The sequence below is a fragment of the Mesitornis unicolor genome, unplaced genomic scaffold, assembly GCF_000695765.1.
Source record: "Mesitornis unicolor isolate BGI_N332 unplaced genomic scaffold, ASM69576v1 scaffold40166, whole genome shotgun sequence".
Lineage (NCBI taxonomy): Eukaryota > Metazoa > Chordata > Aves > Mesitornithiformes > Mesitornithidae > Mesitornis > Mesitornis unicolor.
In genome coordinates this window covers 27,173-47,241 of record NW_010189635.1, presented here as the reverse complement: position 1 = coordinate 47,241, position 20,069 = coordinate 27,173, and the positions used below count along the sequence as shown (strand labels likewise).

Sequence of the window (20,069 nt, the reverse complement as noted above, 5' to 3'; positions counted from 1 at the left end):
TTGGAAAACTGACTAGCTGGTAAGGTCTGTGAGAAACAGAGGAGAGACAGCATAGGACCAAGATACACTTTAAAAAAAAAAAAAGGCATTAAATATTTAATTTTCCTCAGTGGAGAGCTGAGTGTGTGTGTGGTCCTCAGACAGCTCTACCGTAGTAAATGCATGATGTAAAATTCCAACTAAGACACTTTTTATATGTATATTCAGCTACATAGCTACTGTATAGCATTAATGCATTTTTTTTAAATGGCTGTTGTGCAGGCAGAGATTTCACTTGATGTAAGGCTTTGTCCGCTGTGCCAAAGCTTATAGAACTTGAACTGTTCAAATCCATTCCCTTCAGTCTGTAAGAAATAAAATCTCTGCATGTTTTTCTTCTGTAGTCATGGCTTTAGGGAGACATAAATGAGTGGGCAAAGCTGCTGAAGCTTTGATTAGTGTCTCTAAATGTGGAAATGTTTTATCAAATCTTTGGCACATCCTGAATGTATAAAGTATTGATCTGTGTGTGTTTTGGGAACCAGAACCCCAGGCCCCCACTGTTGAGACAGCAAAGCCTGTGGGCGCTGTCAGCAGATGCAGAAGGCAAGCAGGAACTTTACGCAAGTGACTCCAGTGTATAAAGGTTTTGTGGACTGAAGCCTGAATGTGTGAGTTACCAATACAGACTTCTGGAGTATTTCTGGGTGTCTTTTTCCTGTAATTAGTGCGCTATAGTTGGCATTCCTTATGTTTAGCCACCTGTGTGATCGCTGGTAGGGGTGAACACATGAAAGCTGTGTGAAACCTTCCTCACTTTCTGCTGCTCTGTGTTGATCACTTGTGAGATGCTACATCGTACGGGATGAAAAACTGAGGTTATGTATAAGTAAGCACTTGATTCTAAAGGATTGATTTTCTGATACAAAATAAAATTCTTGCCTACATAATTCATTAGTTGATAGCTCTTAAAAATCCAATCAGACAGGCTGTTCTTTTTGCAGTCCCTTTAATCTCCATATATTTGGCACAGAAATAGCAATGCTTTGTTGTGGGGAGGGCCGTATTTACACTTCTGTAATAATTTTTTCCCCTCCTGTCTATATGCTGATTTTACAGGCTTGCTAAAGCAAGTGAAAGTTACTTTTTTTTTTTAGAAGAAATTATTTATCATCTTAGTTTGTAAACTGTAGTCTTCCTTGAGACAGAAATAGCAATGCTTTGCAAAACTACAGATTCCTAGCTCTTGTGTGCCTGACTATTCTGTTTCTGCCGAATATCGCCCCATTTTGTGACTTTCTGAAGCTATGTCAGCTCTTGACCCCTGAGCCAGCCTCCTGCCCAGTGCTGTGGGGTTGGTAGGTCTCTGATGCATCCCAGCTCATGTAGGCGCTGTGTCCTGCCCTGCCACTGACCAGAGTGTCACAGGTCCTGGGCTCAGTGAATCTTCTTATGGTGTGTCCTTGAGTGAGTTTTTGCAGAGAAAAGGGTGTTTTTCCAGTCACAAGCTTTGAGTCCACAGGTTGCAGAGAAAGTACTTTCGAGACAAGAACCTGTGGTAATTTGTCACTGCCTGCCCGTATAATGAAGAACTAAACTCTTAGCAAATGGTGCTGATGCTGAATCGGGGATGGTGTACGGGTTAATTTATCTGTGGAGCACTCAAGCCCGCCAGTGGCTTTCTTGACACTAGATATGCTGTGGAATCTGACTTTGTTAATTATTTTGCCTCGGGAGGCACTTCATTTTGGTATCAGTAAATATAGTTGTACAGGTCTGCTGAGGAAAAATTGCACTGAGGTACAGTTCAGCCTACAGGTGACATTGCTTTTTTGAGGGCAAAGATGTGCCACCCTGGTTACACAGTGCTCACTGTTCACAAGGAGGTCCCTCTCATGTTGCTTCTGCTGGGAAGCGTCGCGTGTCCTTGACCCCGTTTCTTAATCACTGGGGTGTCCTGCAGTAGTACACCCCCTGGCTACAGACAGTATTAAAAAGTTCTTCTTCCTGTTGCTCATCCCCTCAAGGGCTCTGTGCTGTAACAGATGATACTATTCATAGTACATCATAAATAGCATTTGAAGAAAGAGCATCTGGCGTCTTCATCAGTTTCTACCTGTAAACGTTGAAAAGCAGATGCCGCTAGTATTCTGCATCTAAGATGACTCACAATATTGTTTTTCTTTGCCCAAACATTTATTAAAAATATTAAGAAGCTAGGGAGGTAGACATTGCATTACCCTGTCTCCTGAGATGGCAGGAGGAATCCTGGCTATTTCTGCCTGTGGAGGTGTGAGACCCAATGGCTTTGCTGCATGCACAGCAGAGTACGATAGGGCTGGGCTCACAGGGAAGTTCACATTCAGAATAAAGAGCTTCCTGGGCTGTGGAGCAGTGCTCCCTCCTGGCTGTAGTAGTATGATCTTCCTAGAGGGGAGAATGAACAGACGTGTCCTTTGTAACCTAGTATGGGTTGGAGGTGATTCCACTGAGGTTTTCAGTAATCTGTTGTATGAGGAAAAAGTTGCAATGTACAGATCACCTCTGTTCCTTGCAATCTCGGTAAGCCCTGTGAAAGCAGTCCTTGATACAAAACAGTTGTTTTTTTTTTTTTAATCTGATGACTGGTAGCGTTGGGAAATAACGCACTTCAAGGTTGTAGCGATGACCTGCTTGACGGGTTTGTAGGATGCAGCCTCTGCTTTATCTCAGTTCTGTGTTCTTGCTGTGCTTCACTGGTCACCTCACTGATATACTTAAAAACAGTATTACAACAAGTAACTCTAATCTGGATAATGGTCTGTGTATGGAACTGCATCTTCCTCTCTTTTCCTCTCTCTCAACCATATCACGGTAGCATTGGAAGCATTAAACCAGACACATGCATCCATGTGTGCAAGTTCCAGGCACGTGCTTATCTCCCTGTGTTGCTGTCGTGAGTATGGCATTGGTAAGCTGTTCACATGGCAGTTTGACAGGAGTTCAAAGATGCTGCTTGCAAAGTTAGTGGGAACTGGAAAAGCATCTGTGAGAGCTTCCTCCCTTCCCACTCAATTTCTGTAATTTCCTGGGGACGCCTCAAAATAGTGCTTAAAAAAATGTAAAATCCCACATGGAAGCATTTTCCTCACAGTTCTGCTAAGTACTTTGATGGAGGATCATCTGAACACATGAGCAGTGGTGTTGGGAGCTGCAGCCAGTACAGCAGAGAGCATTGGATACACTTCAGTTTAACAGTTAAACTGCACAGCTGCTTTGTTTACTGTAGTATCCTGGTGTTTAAATATGGCTTAAGAAGATCTCGGAGTTTGCTGTTCAGCTGCTGCGTACTGGAAAGGGACTTTAATGCTTAAATGTAGAGTAATCAATTTCTAAAATGAATCTAGAGTGTGTAGAAATGTGTACTAGCTTGGAGGCTGTTGGATTCATTGAGGTATAGCTTGACCTTGAAACACTGATAGGTTTCTGCTGAGCAGTAATGCTAATGACCTTGCACCTTTAGAACATACTGATGTTGCTAGGACTTTTCAAATATGTATATATAAATCTTCTTTCAAAAAGGTATGGAAGATCATTTGCCTTTAACTTGTGTAGGAGTTGTATTTGAAGCAAAAGGCGGGTGGGTGAGAAGGCTTCTGAAGCTGGGTGCTGTCCATGTAGGCACTGGTGCAAATATATCGCAATGTAAAGCTGCAAAGCTTAACAGCTCTTCAGCTGCTGGTGCTGCTCAATACAGAAATGGTATTGATGATGAACAGTACCCATACAAATGACATTAAAGTAAGCAACACTGACTTTGTGGTTCAGTGCAGAATGGTCAGTGATGGTCTTCACATGCCAGTGCAGTGCTGCAGCTAATTTCGAATATGCTCGAGGTTTTACCTATCAATAAAAAGAAATGCCTTGTCTTTAGGTACTTGTGACCAGCCATGTGTGCTTCCAGTTGAGTAGTAATGTCACTTTCTTTATGGTCAACTAGTCTCCATGTTGAAGTTACTGTTTACAGAGCACTGAAGTGTGTGGCATGTCACAGGGCAGAAGCTGAGTTCCCTTCTCAGAAAATTAGACATACATCAGCTTCTCTGTTAGGAATCTTCTGTTAAAAATAGCATGCGAGACTCCTGAAACGCTGGCAGATACCAGGGCTGGCTGCTTTAGGCATTTGAGTCCATTGTCTTGTCCGTGTTACCTTTATGTAGGTTCTAGAGCAAAAATAGGGAAAACAGTTTAAAAAGGATAGTTCGACGCTGTCAGAACTGAAAGGGGGGCTGCATTTCATAGAGAGGTACAGTATTTCAATCAAATAGATTAAAATTGTAGTTAAACTTCAAAGACTAAAGATGTGCAATTAGCATGTGTGCTAAAGTAATTACAGTTTATTCTTGATTTTTGAAATTGGACATTGGTGTTGATGACTTATATTTTATGCCTGCTGTGCATTAAGCAATATTAAATAATCTGGGCTTCTGAAATAGGAATATGATAGTAAATAAAGTAGTCTCTTAGAATGTTCACATATGGATTATAGTTATAATGTCTTTGTAGTTGAACAGAGCATGAGTTTAAGGAAAGGAAAGTGTGAACCTCATAGTTTGCTTGTGTATATTTGAAAATATTAGTTAGACCTTCTGAGTCACCACTGTGCTCTTATCGATTAGGATGTATTTTTATTTGGATGTGATCCAGTTTGTGTGTGTTTGGGTTTATTCTGAAATGGACTTTGCAGTGTTACCTGTGGAAAGCATGGAGGTTTGGATTGAAAGGAAGAGTAGATGGATGATTAATGAAGGCAGACTTTTCTTCTTGAGTAATGAAAAGTTTCATAGCTCTCAAAAACTTGTGTCAGCTGTTAGTCTGAGGGTGATTACCTTATTAGTAAGTTACTTTGAACCAAAACCTTTCCCTCTTTAGATCTATGAAGTGTTTCATAGATGCAAAATGCCTTCCAGAGTCTGTCCCTACTCTTGTAGAGCACATCACTACTGACCTACAAAGAACCAGCAGCCAGACCAGATAAAGGGCTTTCCCTAGAGGTCTACAGCTTAGCAGACAGGTTATGACCCTTCTTCCCCTGTTTTTTGGCCGTTTTTCAGTGGACTAAATTGGGTGGACACTACTGTATTGTCTCTTATGCTTAAATGAAATGCTTAAAATAATGTTTCAAATAGATTCTTGTCCCCACTTCTTTTCCTTCCTCAGTTTTTATTTTGTGAGGAGTAGGCTGACTTTTGTTGTCTTTTATAAGCTAGAAATGTCTCGGTATTTTTATATAATGTAATGGAACCACCACTGCCACCTTTCTGCTTTTTCTATCATGAAAAAAATTACAAGTGAGTAGCTTGCTCAGGAACAAGCCAGGCACTGCTTATTTTACTTTCATTGCAAGGATATTGCAGTCTACGTGTATGTGAATAGATTTAAGAGGTTTCTGTAGTGGTGTTTGGCTGCACTGCTGTACTGGGCATAAAGAGGAAAATTGATCTGAGGAAGCCGTTCAACACACTGAAAAAATCAGATGCAAAATTTGATTGGAAAAAATTACTAACATGACAGCGTGCTTGTGTATGGCCTTACTGTTTATTGATCTTTTTATTGAAGTTGCTTTGAGTCCTTGCTCAGATGAGAGCTGCTTTCAGCTGCTGTGGGCTGTACCAGCATGAGGATGCTTTTAGGGATGGCTCGGTCTTTCCTATCGTTTCTCACAGTGAAATGCTTTTGAACTGAAACCATCGATGTGCCTTGCCCAAGGAAAAAATGTAGAAGACCTGCCACTTCAGTTGTAATTTAGGATTCCAAATTTTCATCTTTAAAACAAAAATTGCCTTAGATGTCATGTGCAGAGGTGCTTGTATCATAGCCCCGTGAAGCTCGAAGTTCGAAGTTTAGGCGATCACTGCAGCCTTTGCTCTCTGTTGCCATCTTGGGGTGAGTGAGGACTGACAGAGGCTTTTGGGTGGGTGAGAAGAGTGGTGCTACACATGCATTCGGGAACAGCTTTTTCAAGTACAGTGGGTGGTTGTGCTGACAGTTGCTTATGCATTCAAAATATACTTCATTTAATTCTGCTTTTCATGGTAATTCAGGAATTGAAATAACTTGGGTCTTGCCAAATTTATTAGTGTACTAAAGGGAATATCTATTTGGAAGCCTTTCTAAAGGCAGAATGAATTTTTGTAGGTTCATGGGGTTTTTTCTTTTTTTATAAAGAGGAAAAAGTGATACTGAAGCTTGTTTTTCTTCCCTCTTCTTGGCAGGTTTTCTTCATCAGTGGTGTGTGAGAACTAGAGACTGAAGATGAGTGAGCTGGAACAGTTACGGCAGGAGGCAGAGCAGCTGCGAAATCAAATCAGAGTAAGAATTGCAAATTGCTTGTTTTTCATGATAAAGTTCTTCCTTTAAAGGAATGAAGTGTAAAGATCACATCTATTACTTGCTCATGTTCAAGTTGTGCAGAGCTTAAATTATTTTCAGAATATTTGTTTAAAAATTAGAAAAGCAAGCTGTTGGAATAATGCAATGCGTTTGTAGTATTTTTTGAGCAAAATGTTTGATTTCCTATTGAAGTTTGCTATGTTTTGTTACTAGGGACATGTGCATTTGCAGATTTTTTACTTTGAATTTAGGGGAAAAAAAAAAGCAAACTTCTAGAACCTAGGGATGACTGGTTAAGGTTAAGTGTATTAGAAAAGGTTATTTCTGGTTATTTCTGATAAGCATGCAGGTCAAAGCATGGAGCGTGAGAGAGAACCTTCCAGGTATGGATGTAATTTCTGCAGACCCTATTTCTTTGCTTCATTTTGAATTTATTGTTTTGAAAGTGCGGATTCCCCCATATGAGGTAATTTTTTGTTGAAATTACTCACTGAAGATAAACCAAGTATGAGCTGTCATGCCCAAAGCCAGTTTACCAAAAATCTGTTGCAACATGCCCGTAGATTTCAGTGATGCAGTTTCCAGCAGAGAAAAATTACAAAACATCATGAGGATCTTCAAACTCTGTTTATTCTTCATGAAAATGTCCTTTTCCTAAGCACGAAGCATCCATATATCTGATTTGTATGGGAATGACTTATTTGCAGTTATTAGTACCAACTAAGAGTACAGATTACTTAGGATATGTTGCACGCACACTGGCTTTTTTAGCATGACATCTGCTGGCAGCAGTGGTTTGGTGGTGATCTGCTGCTCAGAGCAGAGGATGTGAGGCTGCTTACTGGTATCAGCCATGCAATGAACACACTTCGTGTGGTAGGGCTTGTGGTGGGGCAAAGGCTGCTTTCATTGCTGCTCATTCAGTATCGTTCAAGGAGAGTTCAGTGTCCTGTTTCCATTTAATATGCTTCTAGCAGCTCTGTAGAGGAAAGCAAGTAAATTTTAGTTTATTTTTTAAATAAATTTAAGCTTTATTATGACATTGCACAAATAAGACATTGAGAATTTTTCAGTTCTTCCTCTGCCTGATGTGTAAAGACTCTCATTATGTGGGGAGGAGCCATTTAATCTTCAGTGCAGTGATCAGTTGATCTGGTTTTATGCAAAATGCTGTTGAGTGAAGAGATACCAGACAAGTAAGAGAGCTGGACTGTGTTGCAGGAATGTTTGCCTTTTTAAAATTGTGGAGGATAAAAATTTGATTGGCCCTATCACCCAAACATGAAACTGGATCTACACAGATGTAACTGGGTAACCACGGCTATTGCCACTGGAGTCTTTTGGCTCAGCATTGGCAATTAGCGTTTGCCTCTTTAATTCTGAGTGCAGGGTTGGATACTTGATGCTTACTTTTAACGTCAGATTAATACACAATTAAAAATGCTCCTGATGACTTAATATTCAAGAAACTTTCTGACCAAATAATTCAGTTACCTATTTGTATAGGTGACTATTTTAATAAATCATTGCACAGTTTTCTTAGGATCTAAAACAATAAGGGGTTTTTTGGTGTCTGGAATATCTAGCAGGCTGGTAATTTTCAGGAATGATTTTTGATGCACTCTTTAAAAAGAGGTGAGGTCACTGACAGCATTTGGTGTTTATAGAGAGCAGTTTACTGTCTTAGTTGTTTACAACTCTTGGGTTTTGCCTGATACTTCCTGTAACAGTGCAATCATGAAACATCAGCTTTGTGATTGTAGGTCAGTTACAGATAGGATTGTACCCAGCAGCTTTCTAAAGTAGAATAAACTGGTGCAGAGCTGTCAGTTTCCCAGTGGACTTTGTAGCCTGCAATGTTTTAGAAACGTTTACTGATTTTTTTTTAAAATATTTTTTGTACGATATCTAGGTGATATGAGTACCTTTGCCTCCCCGTGCAGTTGCTACAGCTGTAGCTCTATTCTGTACACAGATGGGCTTTGATGGAGGGATAAAATAAGACCACATGAATTTTTAGTGCAGGAAGTTTGAAGCATCAGTGAGCGATAAGCTATCAGACAGCAGGATGGTTGATGGTTGAATTTGACTCCTGGTTCTGGCTACAATGAAGTTCCCATGTGGTGCGTGTCCTCACTTTGAGAATTGAAGTTTAGGATATGGTTTTTGAAAGTGTTGCATACTTGGCACAGTGTCATTTGACATTGAATGTCATAAGACACTATAGTTTCAAAAATACGTGTAGTTTGGGAAAAAATGAAATCTTAAGTGTGTGTGCTAGGAGATTGTGGGGGCTGCACATTGATTGAGTGGATACATTTTTCTCACAAATTCTGCATTGTCTGCAGCATGAACTGAGAAAAATCTACAATTATATAGAGGAGCTTTTTTATGACACCAGTGGTTCTGTTACGATGATGCATATGTAGCAATGATAGTTAAAATGTGAGAATTAGAACAGAAACTTTCCTTTTCCTGCAGCTTTGCCGATCGTATGGCAAGTATTAGACAGCCTTAAGTATGGGTGTTGCTAATAGCTCTTTCTTTGAGAAAAATTGCATTGTTTCATTCAAATTGCATTCAGATTTAATTTTCTGTTGGACATCTTCAAGTGTTTCAGCTAAACTAAACAATTACAGTTGTTTAAAATACAGTGTGTTTCTTCCTGTGGATGAAATAAGTCCTGAGTGCTAGGGGATTTGCTGCTCTGGTATTTTAAACCCCTCCTGATTCCAGACGTCAACATTTTATAAATATTTCTACAGTTCAGACATTTCAAAAAGAAGTTGAAATGACTTAATCCACTCTCAGGCTTGCTTTCTGGGAGGAAAGCTATAAAGGGTGGTCACAATAAACATGCACTACAAAATTGTTAAAGTTGCAGTGTCAAATAGCTCTCAAGCAAGAGCTTGACAAATTTTAAGATTCCAGTCTGAATGCGTTGATGCAGTTCCAAAATGCATGAGTAAATGTTTCCTCTTCTCCTCTCAAAGAGGATGTGTCCATTAGTGTACAGATTGAATGCTTTCTCAGGGCAGGGGGGGACACAGATTAGTGGTGAATGCAGGCATCTCTGATTTTGGGATGCCTGCTTCTCTGGTTACAGAAGTTGGAAGCTATTTGGAGAAATTGCAGGGAGTTGGAGAGGGTCTTGTGGCTGATCCTTCAATACTGCTGTTGATAGTTTTGTCTTTAACTTGTGCTATAGAGCTCCTGTCTAATTTTAAGCCAATTATTTTAAACCATCTTTCTCAGAAGTGGTTGCTGACAGTGTGCCTATTTCTGTTTTTTTGAAGGCGGGACTCTGAGGTGCAGTGGCAATTGTCGCTGAGAACAGGGTTTGCAAAATGGAAGTGTTGCAAGCCAGGCTCAGTGGTGCTCACCTGAGACAAGTGTCCAGTCTGTTACTGATTATACAAATGAAAGTAAAGTCTGTTTTCTGGGTAGGGTTGACCAATACACAGGAAGTCAGTCATATGCCCATATAGTCTGAAATAAAAAAAAGATGGAGTATCTGTGTGGAGATCTCAGCACCATCCATTCCATTAAATGAATGAGGATGTCAGTTGACTATTTTTGTCCTTTATTTGGTATGAAGTGCATCAGCAGCTTAAGCTATGGTAGGTCTGCTGTCTGTCTTGCTCTCCACATCCCTCCTGTTAATGTTCATCTGGCCTCATACCCAGCATCATCACACCCACAATGGTGAGGGGGCTAATGCGAGAGCCTCCTCTAGCACAGAGCTTGCTAATTGTGTGTAATATGTGGTTGCTTTTTCAGGTGGATCAGTTCTTCCCTTGGTGCTCAGCACACCTGAGCAAGCCCATCCACACCAGGGAAGGAGTACTGGGAAGAGGGTAGGCACTGGGACTTTGGGATGGCTCCAAATGCCTTTGAATCACATACCCTGTAGAAAGAGAGACTCAAAGGTTACTGGGACATGGCCATTCTGAAGTCCCTCTTCCTCCACTACCCCCCAGCTTGTGTGCCAGTTTTTTAGATTCCTTGGACATTAAAAGGGTGACAGAAGGCATATTGCCATATAAGTAGTTGTTGGCTTGTGGCTTTTTGATTGTGGTGAAGTCTAGCTTAAGAGTTATTTTTCCGTTAGACTCCTTCTCTCAGTTGATGCTCAGTGTTACTTTTTAGATTCACGTTTTTCCATTCTTTGTTTCAGGATGCAAGAAAAGCATGTAGTGACACGACTCTTGCTCAGGTATGGTCTTAATTCTGTATATGGGCTGATACTTTATATATACATATATATATTTGTATGTTTTGTGTGTGTTTATGTGTATATATACATGAAAATAAAAATCACTACAATTTGACTGTAATGTGTTCCTGTAGTTGCTGAATGAATAAAGCGAAACCAGTGCTCTGTGTGTATGCAGTTGTCACAGAATCACAGAATGGTAGGGGTTGGACAGGACCTCTGAAGATCATCCAGTCCAACCCCCCTGCTAGAGCAGGACCACTTAGATCAGACAGGAACGTGTCCAGGCGAGGTTTGATTGTCTCCAGAGAAGGAGACTCCACAACCTCTCTGGGCAGCCTGTTCCAGTGCTCTGTCACCCTCACAGTAAAGAAGTTTTTCCTTATGTTTGGGTTGAACCTCCTGTGTTCCAGTTTGTGACCATTGCCCCTTGTCCTTGTTGCTGGGCACAACCAAGAAGAGTCTGGTCCCATCCTGCCCCAGCTCTCAGCCTTTCCTCATGCAGGAGATGCTCCAGTCCCCTCATCATCTTAGTGACTCTATGCTGGACTCTCTCCTGTGGTTCCTTATCCTTCTTGTACTGGTTAGCCCATAACTGGACACAGTATTCCAGATGTGGCGTCACCAGAGCAGAGTGGAAGGAGAACCTTCCTGACCAACTGGCCATGCTCTTCTTAATGCACCCCAGGATGGTATTGGCCTTGGCTGTGAGGACATGTTGCTGGCTCATGATCATCCTGCTGTCCACCAACACCCCCAGGTCCTTGCCCCTGAGCTTCTCTCCAGCAGGTCAGCCCCCCTCCTGTACTGGTACATGGGGTTGTTCTTCTCCAGACACAGTACCCTACACTTGCCCTTGTTGAATTTCATTAAGTTTTTCCGTGCCCAACCTTCCAGCCTGTCCAGATCTCACTGAATGGCAGGACAGCCTTCTGGTGTGTCAGCCACTCCTCCCAGCTTTGTATTATCAGCAGATTTGCTGAGGGTCCACTCTGTCCCATCGTCCAGGTAATTGATGAATATATGGAACAGAGCTGGATCCAGTACTGACCCTTGATGAACACCATTAGACACTGGCCTCCAACTAGACACTGCCCCACTGACCACAGCTCTGAGTTCTGCCCTTCAGCCAGTTCCCAGTCCCCCTCACTATCCCGTCATCCAATCCATACTTCTTAAGTTTGGCTGTGAGGATGTCATGGAGGACTGTCACAAGCCTTGCTGAAGTCAAGGTAGGCCACATCCACTGCCCTTCCCTTGTCAATCCATCCAGTTATGCTGTTGTAAAAAACTATCAGATTGGTCAACCATGGCTTCCCCGTAGTGAATCCATGTTGACTGCCCCTGATAACACTCATTTTCATGACATGCTTTGTGATGGCACCAAGAACAAGCTGTTCCATCACCTTTCCAGGGATGGAGGCGAGGTTGACCGGTCCATAGTTACCTGGGTCCTCCTTATCCTTTTTGAAGACTGGAGTGACATTGGCTTTCCTCCAGTCCTCAGGCACCTCTCCTGTTCTCCAGGGCTTCTCAAAGATGATGGAGAGGGCTTAGCAGGGACCACTGCCAGCTCCCTCAATACTCATGGTTGCATCCCATGGGTCCCCATGCATTTGTACACGTCCATTTTACTTGTTCTCTAATCCAATCTTCCTCAACTGGGGCAATGTCTTCATTTTTTCTGACTTCCTCTGTGGTCTCAAAGGTTGGGGTCTCCTGAGGGCTGGCCTTGGCAATGAAGAGGAGGTGAAGAAGGCATTTGGTAACTCTGCCTTCTCTGTCTCATCTGTCACCAGGGCACCCACTTCAGTCAGTAGCAGGCCCACATTTTCTCTGGCTTTCTTTTTGCCCCCAGTGCACTTGACGAAGCTTTTCCTGTTCTTGACCTCCCTTGCCAGGTTTAATTCTAAGGAGGCCTTGGCTTTCCTCGTTGCATCCCTGCATCCTCTGACAACGTTCTCATATTCCTCCCAGTTATTTAAAAGAAAACGCCACCAGCAAAAAACAAACATATGAGAAAAAAAATAGGAAAAAACCAATCCCCAACCAGTCAGAAGAGTTCCCGCCATCTTAATGGGTCCTGCTTCCAGTTTACCTTTTATGTAGAATGTTTATTGTGTTTAGTATATTTAGAAAGATTTAAATAAATGTCTTCTAGCTGTGTTTTAGAAAGAAAAGTATTTGGCATTTAAAGTTCTGCCACGCCTTAAAAAGGAAGAGTGCAGTAAATACTGGAGGATTTCCTTCCATTGATTTTAAGTGAAACCTTTCAGATTTGATAATCTGAAATAGACTTAGTATTACATAGCATTATTTTAAAAACCTTCTGAAGTTTCAGGTATAACCATTGTGAAGTATGTTATTGTGTCTGCTGTAAAATCTGGTTTATTCAGGGTTGCATGGGCCTAATCCTGGGATGTACATTAGTACCCTTTTTTTTTTTAATGTTGCGTGCTAAGAGAGCTTATTTTCTATCAAAGTTCAAATGTGTTTCATTATCTTGTGTATTAAAAATAGTTCTCAGTATCTCGGGGGTTTGTTTTCTTTATTTTTAGATCACAACAAGTCTGGACTCAGTGGGTCGAATTCAAATGCGAACAAGGCGTACGCTTAGAGGTCACTTAGCGAAAATCTATGCTATGCACTGGGGGTCAGACTCAAGGTTTGTACAAGTGATCCTTAAACCTGCAGTTTCAGGGTTAGTCAGGTTGTTGAATTCAGAATTAATACCAAGTTCTGGGAGCCATACGATACGGTGTTGGTGCTCTTGCAGGGGGGTCACAGACCATGATCGTCGTGGGTTTTTTATCTTCAGTTATAGTTTGCCTTTTTGAAACCAGTGGAACGATGAATATTGTATTTTCCAAAGTGTTGATTAATCATGTAATTTCTGTGATAACAGAGATTTAAAAACTGGATGGACAAATTTGGTTTCATTGAATAAAAGATCCTTTTGTACATGGTGGGAAAAGTTATTTCACTTCTGGGGAGAAGCTTTGTTATGCTGCCTTTGGAGCAACTGATGGGCAGACGTTAGTGCTGCCTCATGGTCTGCTTTCTGTCATGTAGTCCAGATAGAAATATGTCTAGAATTGGCTCTCATTTAAAATAAGATTTCTTTTTCCCTAAATTTTGGGTTTATTTTTGTGCAGCTATATAGTTAAAACATTAGTATATTAAAAGTAAAATCAGCTGAGGAAAGTGTTAATAAAATGTGTTTTCAGTAAGTTGTTTGATTTTGTCCATTGTGAGTCAGGAGTCCTTGTGGACGTGTGATTCTTTTGTCAGGTAATAATACATAGATCTGTGCAGATTTTTTTCAACAAATGCTGCCTCATCTAAAAAAAAACCCAAAAAGCAGCAGAAGGTAATAAATGATGACATTTCTGAATCACTTGGTAATCATGTATGATGTATGTCTATTTTGAGAATGTTTTTGTTTGTTTTATATTAACATATTTTGTTTTGTGTTTATATTTAGGCTACTAGTCAGTGCCTCTCAAGATGGAAAATTAATTATTTGGGATAGTTATACAACAAATAAGGTAGAGTTATTTATAATCCATCTCAATAATTCATGCATAATTTGTGTGTGTGACTTGTGTCTATTTTTACTATGATTGCAAGGCAAAAATGAAAATAAGCAGTATTTTTTCCTAAATCAGACATGATATTGTTTTTTCTTTTATGACTGGCTGGTTACTCTGTGTATGTGTAGAAGTAGTTCTGGGTAATATGTAATGTCCAGTTTGCTAGTGCAGGAGCTTGTAGCTGTTGCTCTCTGCCTGTGTGGTGTTGCTTCTGGAGCTAATTTGGTTTTAAATCATAGAAATACACAACCTCAAAACTTAAAAGAGTGCTTTGCTTTTGAGGGCAGAGGAAGGAGGAGGTTAAAAAAAAGAGAAAAAGAAAAGCTGCTGAATGAGAAGAGCTGAGGTGGTGTGGAGTGGTGATTTGCTGTAAGCTGTCCAGTCTCCATGGACACAACCATCCCATTTTATCACCTAGAGAGGTAGAAGGACTGGACAAAGAAGTCTGAGTAGACGAATGTTGAAAATGTTTAAGATTAGAATAGCTTTGCTATTAAATAATGTTTTACTGAAGTTACCGTGGAGACTACTGCCATTTTTCATCCTAGTATGTATGTATAGATATAAACCTGGGTTGTAATACGTTCTAAAATCAAAATACTGACACGTATGATACACAGCCTACCTGGTGGGTTTAATCTGCTGTAGTTCAGTAACTGATCTGAATGCCCCAGTGAAAAACAAGAGCTAACACGTGATGTGGCACTCACGAGCTCTGTCTTTTGAAGATGCACGCCATTCCTTTGAGATCCTCCTGGGTGATGACCTGCGCATACGCACCCTCTGGAAACTACGTTGCCTGTGGTGGATTGGACAACATCTGCTCCATATACAACCTAAAAACCAGAGAGGGCAACGTGAGAGTGAGCCGAGAGCTGCCTGGGCACACAGGTCAGCCTTATTCTTGCTTCACCTTTGCTTTTTATGTTTTATTATGAAACAGTCTCACTTTGAGTTGCATTGTCAGCTGTGAAATAGCTCTTTGGTTGCAGAGAAGCTGTGGGAGAACTTTAATCACTGCTCTTGGATTTAAGCTTCAGTTATTACTCCTGGTTCTGAAACTAACAGAAATGTTTTGGTTTTAGGATACTTGTCCTGTTGTCGCTTTCTGGATGACAACCAAATTGTCACTAGCTCAGGAGACACCACCTGGTGAGTTTTGGAGCTCTATTGGCCTTGGGTTTTTTTTTTCCCCCCTATTTTTCTTTTTTCTTTTTCTCTCCAATGCCTTAATTTGTATTTAAAACTTAAATTCTCAAACAACCGCATACGTTGTGTTAATGTTGTCTCTTTATCTGCAGCGCTTTGTGGGATATTGAAACTGGTCAGCAGACCACCACGTTCACTGGGCATACTGGCGATGTGATGAGTCTCTCTCTGAGCCCAGACATGAGGACTTTTGTTTCGGGAGCCTGCGACGCCTCCTCAAAGCTTTGGGATATTCGAGATGGGATGTGCAGGCAGTCGTTCACAGGGCACGTGTCAGATATTAATGCAGTTTGTGTAAGTCGTCATTTCTACTTCTGCATGGAAAGAGAGGGGGAAGATAAAAGCTACAGTTGCACTGGTCTTATAGTCTACTGGGTTACCTTCATTTACAATGAATTACTGTGTTAGGGTAGAGGTGGTTAAATCGTAAGCAATGAAGAAGATTGTCTAGTAACTTACAATCTAGTTTATAGCTGAATTATTATTACTGTTGTCTATGACGCATTGAGGTGTTCTTGGAAGTTTCAGCTATGGTTTTGTTCAGAAACGGAGATCTTACTTTAAAGAAGCAAAGAATGGAGGAGAGGATCTTTTTGTAGCGTGGCAATGTGTTAAAAAATGAAAATTGTAGGTAAACGTGATGTGCTGAGAGGGAGCAAAATAGCCAGGCATCCTCATCTTAAAGATTTTTGTTGAATGAAAGTGTACTTGCTGTTTTCTGTTGAAAAGTGCTTTTGGCAAAATATTGTGGAAAGCAAAGTTAAAAAATCAGGACTTATGTTGAATATTCATCCCTCGAATAATTTTGTAATATTTATAAACTGGGTTATATTTCTTCTCTGCCATAGTAACACTATGTTCTGAACTGCAAGATACAAGCTCTGATAAATAGGGAATGAAATCTAAGTCTAAGCTGCATCTGTTTCTGATAAACTTGAAAAATTATTAAGGCTGAGAAAATACCAAAAGCATGACCAGTTCCTATACTTAGACCTGAATCCTGCAGTGTGCTGAGCTCTTTTCATTCCCATTTCAATCACTTTGGCTGTTGTAAGAGTGACTCTGGGTTGGAGCAGATTTTGGAAACTGAATTGCTTGCTTGCAGGCTTCAATTTTGGCTGAGCCAGCCTGGCTGAGTGGCTCGGGGTGGGTGGGACATCGTGTGCTGCTGCGCCCCATGGCCAGGAGCGTTTTGGAGGGGTTGGCTGGGTTGGTTGTGTCCTCTTTGACTCATGTTTTACCTCATGCAGGAATGGTCTGGGTAACATTCCAGTGTTACCAGTCCTGTCTAGAAGTGTTTTGTTGCATAGGGGTGTATAGGCATTTTTTAAACATGCAGATTAAAAAAAAAAATAATAAAAAAATTTGCCTTAATCTGGTCACCCTGCCGAAGAACCCTGTGATCTTTCTGCAATAATGGATGAACAGTGTATTTTCCTGGTGTCAAACTCTTGTCTCTTCATTAAAACTTGCAGTTTTTCCCCAATGGACACGCATTTGCCACTGGATCTGATGATGCCACTTGCCGGCTCTTCGACCTGCGTGCAGATCAGGAATTAATGATGTATTCGCACGACAACATCATCTGCGGGATCACTTCTGTAGCCTTTTCAAAAAGCGGTCGCCTCTTGCTAGCAGGTTATGATGACTTCAACTGCAACGTGTGGGATACTCTGAAAGGAGAGAGAGCAGGTGAGTACGTGTGTTTGTGATGAGCCAGTTTTCCATTTCCTTAGCAGGAGGAGGATATTCTAAATAGATGCAAAATGCAGAGCCAGTTCATTGCCAGTGCTATTGCTGATGTTACAGATTTGCTATATTTGCTATTGCTGATGGATCCTGCTTGTTTCATTTTAACACTTTTCCAATGACATCCTTTTATTTTATTGCATTTGGTTCTGTCTTCCAGTTGTTGCGTTGCATCACAGCTTCATCTGTGTCATGTGTGGAGTAAGTGCTCCAGCCAGTGAAATACTCCTGGCCATGATTTATCTGTGCTGGAAGATACCAGCTCTTGACACTAAGGAACAGCCTCCAGAATTGTTATGTCTACAGAAAATTTATTTCACTTAAGTGTATGAAATTAAGTAATACAAAACTACACGTTTGCATTGACTTTTGTACCCGTCAGAGGAAGTAATTCGGACAGTACTACGTTACAGTAGTCTCTTTGCTTTGGGGACTGTAATTTCCTGCTGTTGGGAGGAGGGAAAGTGGACACTTTTAGTCCTTGAATCAGTTGCTTCTGTCAGGATAGAGAGCACGTTCACAGCACAGCTACACCTTTCTCACTTGGTGCGGTAATTTAAATGGTGGGGCCTGGTTCAGTTCTGAACCTGCATTCTGCTGTTTGGCCTGAAAAGACATCCTTTTCCTAAGGGATGTGAACAGGCTGAGTTGTAATAGACCTGGATGTGGTACCCTGGGGGAGCAGGCAGCGCAAGAGCGGATAGAAGGAAAGTCTGACACAGCATACGGGGGATTTTTAATCCTCCTGGTTTGCAGAACATGGGAAACTCAAGTTTCTGTATCCAGGGTTTTATCAGAAAACATCACGTTTGACTTTGGAAGTACTTGATGGCTGAAATAGTGGACAGCATTGCTGAAAACAGGGAATGGTTATTAGATCTTGCATGACAACTATTTTTTAGCAATTTTGAAGGCTTCTCTGGGAGAGCAGAGCACCAGCTGTGAAGTCCTTGACATCCTGTGAACATTAATTTTCTCCACTTCTTCTTTTCCAGGTGTCCTTGCTGGCCATGACAACCGCGTCAGCTGTTTAGGTGTCACTGATGATGGCATGGCTGTAGCTACAGGGTCTTGGGACAGTTTTCTCAGAATCTGGAATTAACTGGGAGCCAAACATGTACATTCTCCATTTGAGACCTGGAGAGATCAATGCTGCAGCCTATAGCTGTGAAATAACATTTCTACCTTGTATTTGCAGGTGAAGTTTTTCTATTCACTGATTATTACACAAAAAGGCTTTCTGTAAACTAGAAATAAAATCAAGTGAAGAAATAGGGGAGGGGGGAAGAAATCACTGACTTTTTAAAAGGGGCCAGCACACATAATCATGGTGACCGACAAACTAAGAGCCAGTCCTTTTGGTTTTGGTGGTTTGGTTAGATTGTCCTTGAAGGGTTTTTGCTTGTGCTCAGTCTGCTAATCCTGTACTTTTTTTTTGTACATAACAGAATATACACATTATAGCAGCCAATCATGTAACATTTGTCTGTATGTAAAGAAATACATTTGCGTTTTTTAAGGAACTAGATTTATAGCTTGCTTTTAACCTGAGATGTCCTTTACGAGTTTTGTAGTGGATGAACTAGATTGCTGTTTTAAATGTTTTTGTGAATTTACTGTAGATAAAGTGAAGCCAATGGTATGTATGTGTTTTTATAATGGAAGGCATTTGAATTTTTTTTAAAGGCCCTGGAGACTCCCAGTTAATACCCACCGCCTTATTCACTCACTCCTTGACCTGCTTGCCTATTTCTAACCATGGGGGTTCTCCCTTCAAGCCAGTGGTTCCTGGTTCATCCATTGGCAGTCATGGCCTCCAAACACCAGGAGGAGTTTACGTTAACAAGGAGTTAACGCCAGGCAGACTTGCAACAACAGCAAAAATTAAAAAAAAAAAATTATAATAAAAAACTACGGTTCCAGAAGTATTAGCTTCCCTGCTGCAGCTTTCCGCATCAGTTACTCCATGCAGGCCTTGGGTATGGAAGCCAGGTGAGCTGCATTGCTGCCGGTGAGCGGCTGAGTGCTTTTCCTTTTGACAGCTCAGCTCCAAGGAAATGAGGTGGTTTTGGCCCATCACAAACTTGAGCCGATTTGCACCAACAGAATGATTTAGCGTGACGCTTGGTGCGCAGAAAGCAGTGCATTGGCAAAGGTCGCTCAATTTCCACAATCAGCTGAGCAATTCAGGAGGACTTTGCTTAAGTTCTTAAAGAAGATTTAAATATGCAGTTAAACGCCTGTAATCCCCCTCCAAATTAGGGGCTTGCCAGAAGCATACCACAGCCAAAAGCGCTTATTGTCAGTTAGGTGCAGTGTGAATTCTAAAAGGAGTTGTGTAACTTACAATGAACCAAAAACCCTTCCTTACCTGCGTGACCCTGCAAAACTCCGTCCTAGGAACTTGCTGGTTGCTCCCAGAGCTCTGTGCCACGGAGGCTTAGTGGATGCGAATTGTCCTGCTGCTCCGACACTGTAAATAGCCATTTCCTCTCCCCATTTTGCTCTGATCTTGATGTCAGTTGCTTATAAGCGATAGGTTCTGACCAAGTACAGCTGAGCGTAGGTACAGGGAAATGAAGCGACCGATGCCCGTTTGAAACTGCCCGGGAGGATTTCTAACTTTCTGGTGCCTGGCAGCGTGCCTGCACTTGCAGTGGATGTTCTCCTGGGAAGCTGAACGTCTGGGGCGGTCTCAGAAAGGGGAATTAAGTCTATTGGCTTCTCTTAAGTGACTTATTTTAAAGATCCGTGAATTTTAAATCATCAGGTCAGGAGGTAATGTTCATCTGCCCTCATCTGACGTTTTGGGGAGTCTGGGTATCTCTGGATCAGGTAGTAAATACAAGTGCCCGGTATCTTGTAATACACCAAAACAGATTTGTGGCTGAGATGACTATTTGTCAAGTTTCTGACGTTTGTAATCCTAAATTTCAGTACTTCCAGACTGT

The 20,069-nt window shown here is 41.3% G+C and overlaps 1 protein-coding gene across 2 annotated transcripts; it reads left to right on the top strand.

The window, feature by feature from the left end:
• Nucleotides 1-6,229: 6,229 nt before the first annotated feature.
• On the top strand, nt 6,230-18,463 carry GNB4 (guanine nucleotide binding protein (G protein), beta polypeptide 4). Of its 2 annotated transcripts, XM_010186138.1 has the most exons (9): nt 6,230-6,330; nt 10,529-10,567; nt 13,126-13,232; nt 14,052-14,115; nt 14,889-15,051; nt 15,246-15,312; nt 15,462-15,663; nt 16,845-17,061; nt 18,114-18,463. In XM_010186138.1, exons 1-9 carry the CDS (start codon nt 6,274-6,276, stop codon nt 18,218-18,220), a joined length of 1,023 nt encoding a protein of 340 aa, XP_010184440.1. In that variant the 5' UTR covers nt 6,230-6,273; the 3' UTR covers nt 18,221-18,463. The 2 variants fall into 2 exon arrangements, with proteins under 2 accessions (XP_010184440.1, XP_010184441.1); XM_010186139.1 differs by lacking the exon at nt 10,529-10,567 and having other exon boundaries at nt 6,274-6,330.
• The last annotated feature ends 1,606 nt before the right edge of the window (nt 18,464-20,069 follow it).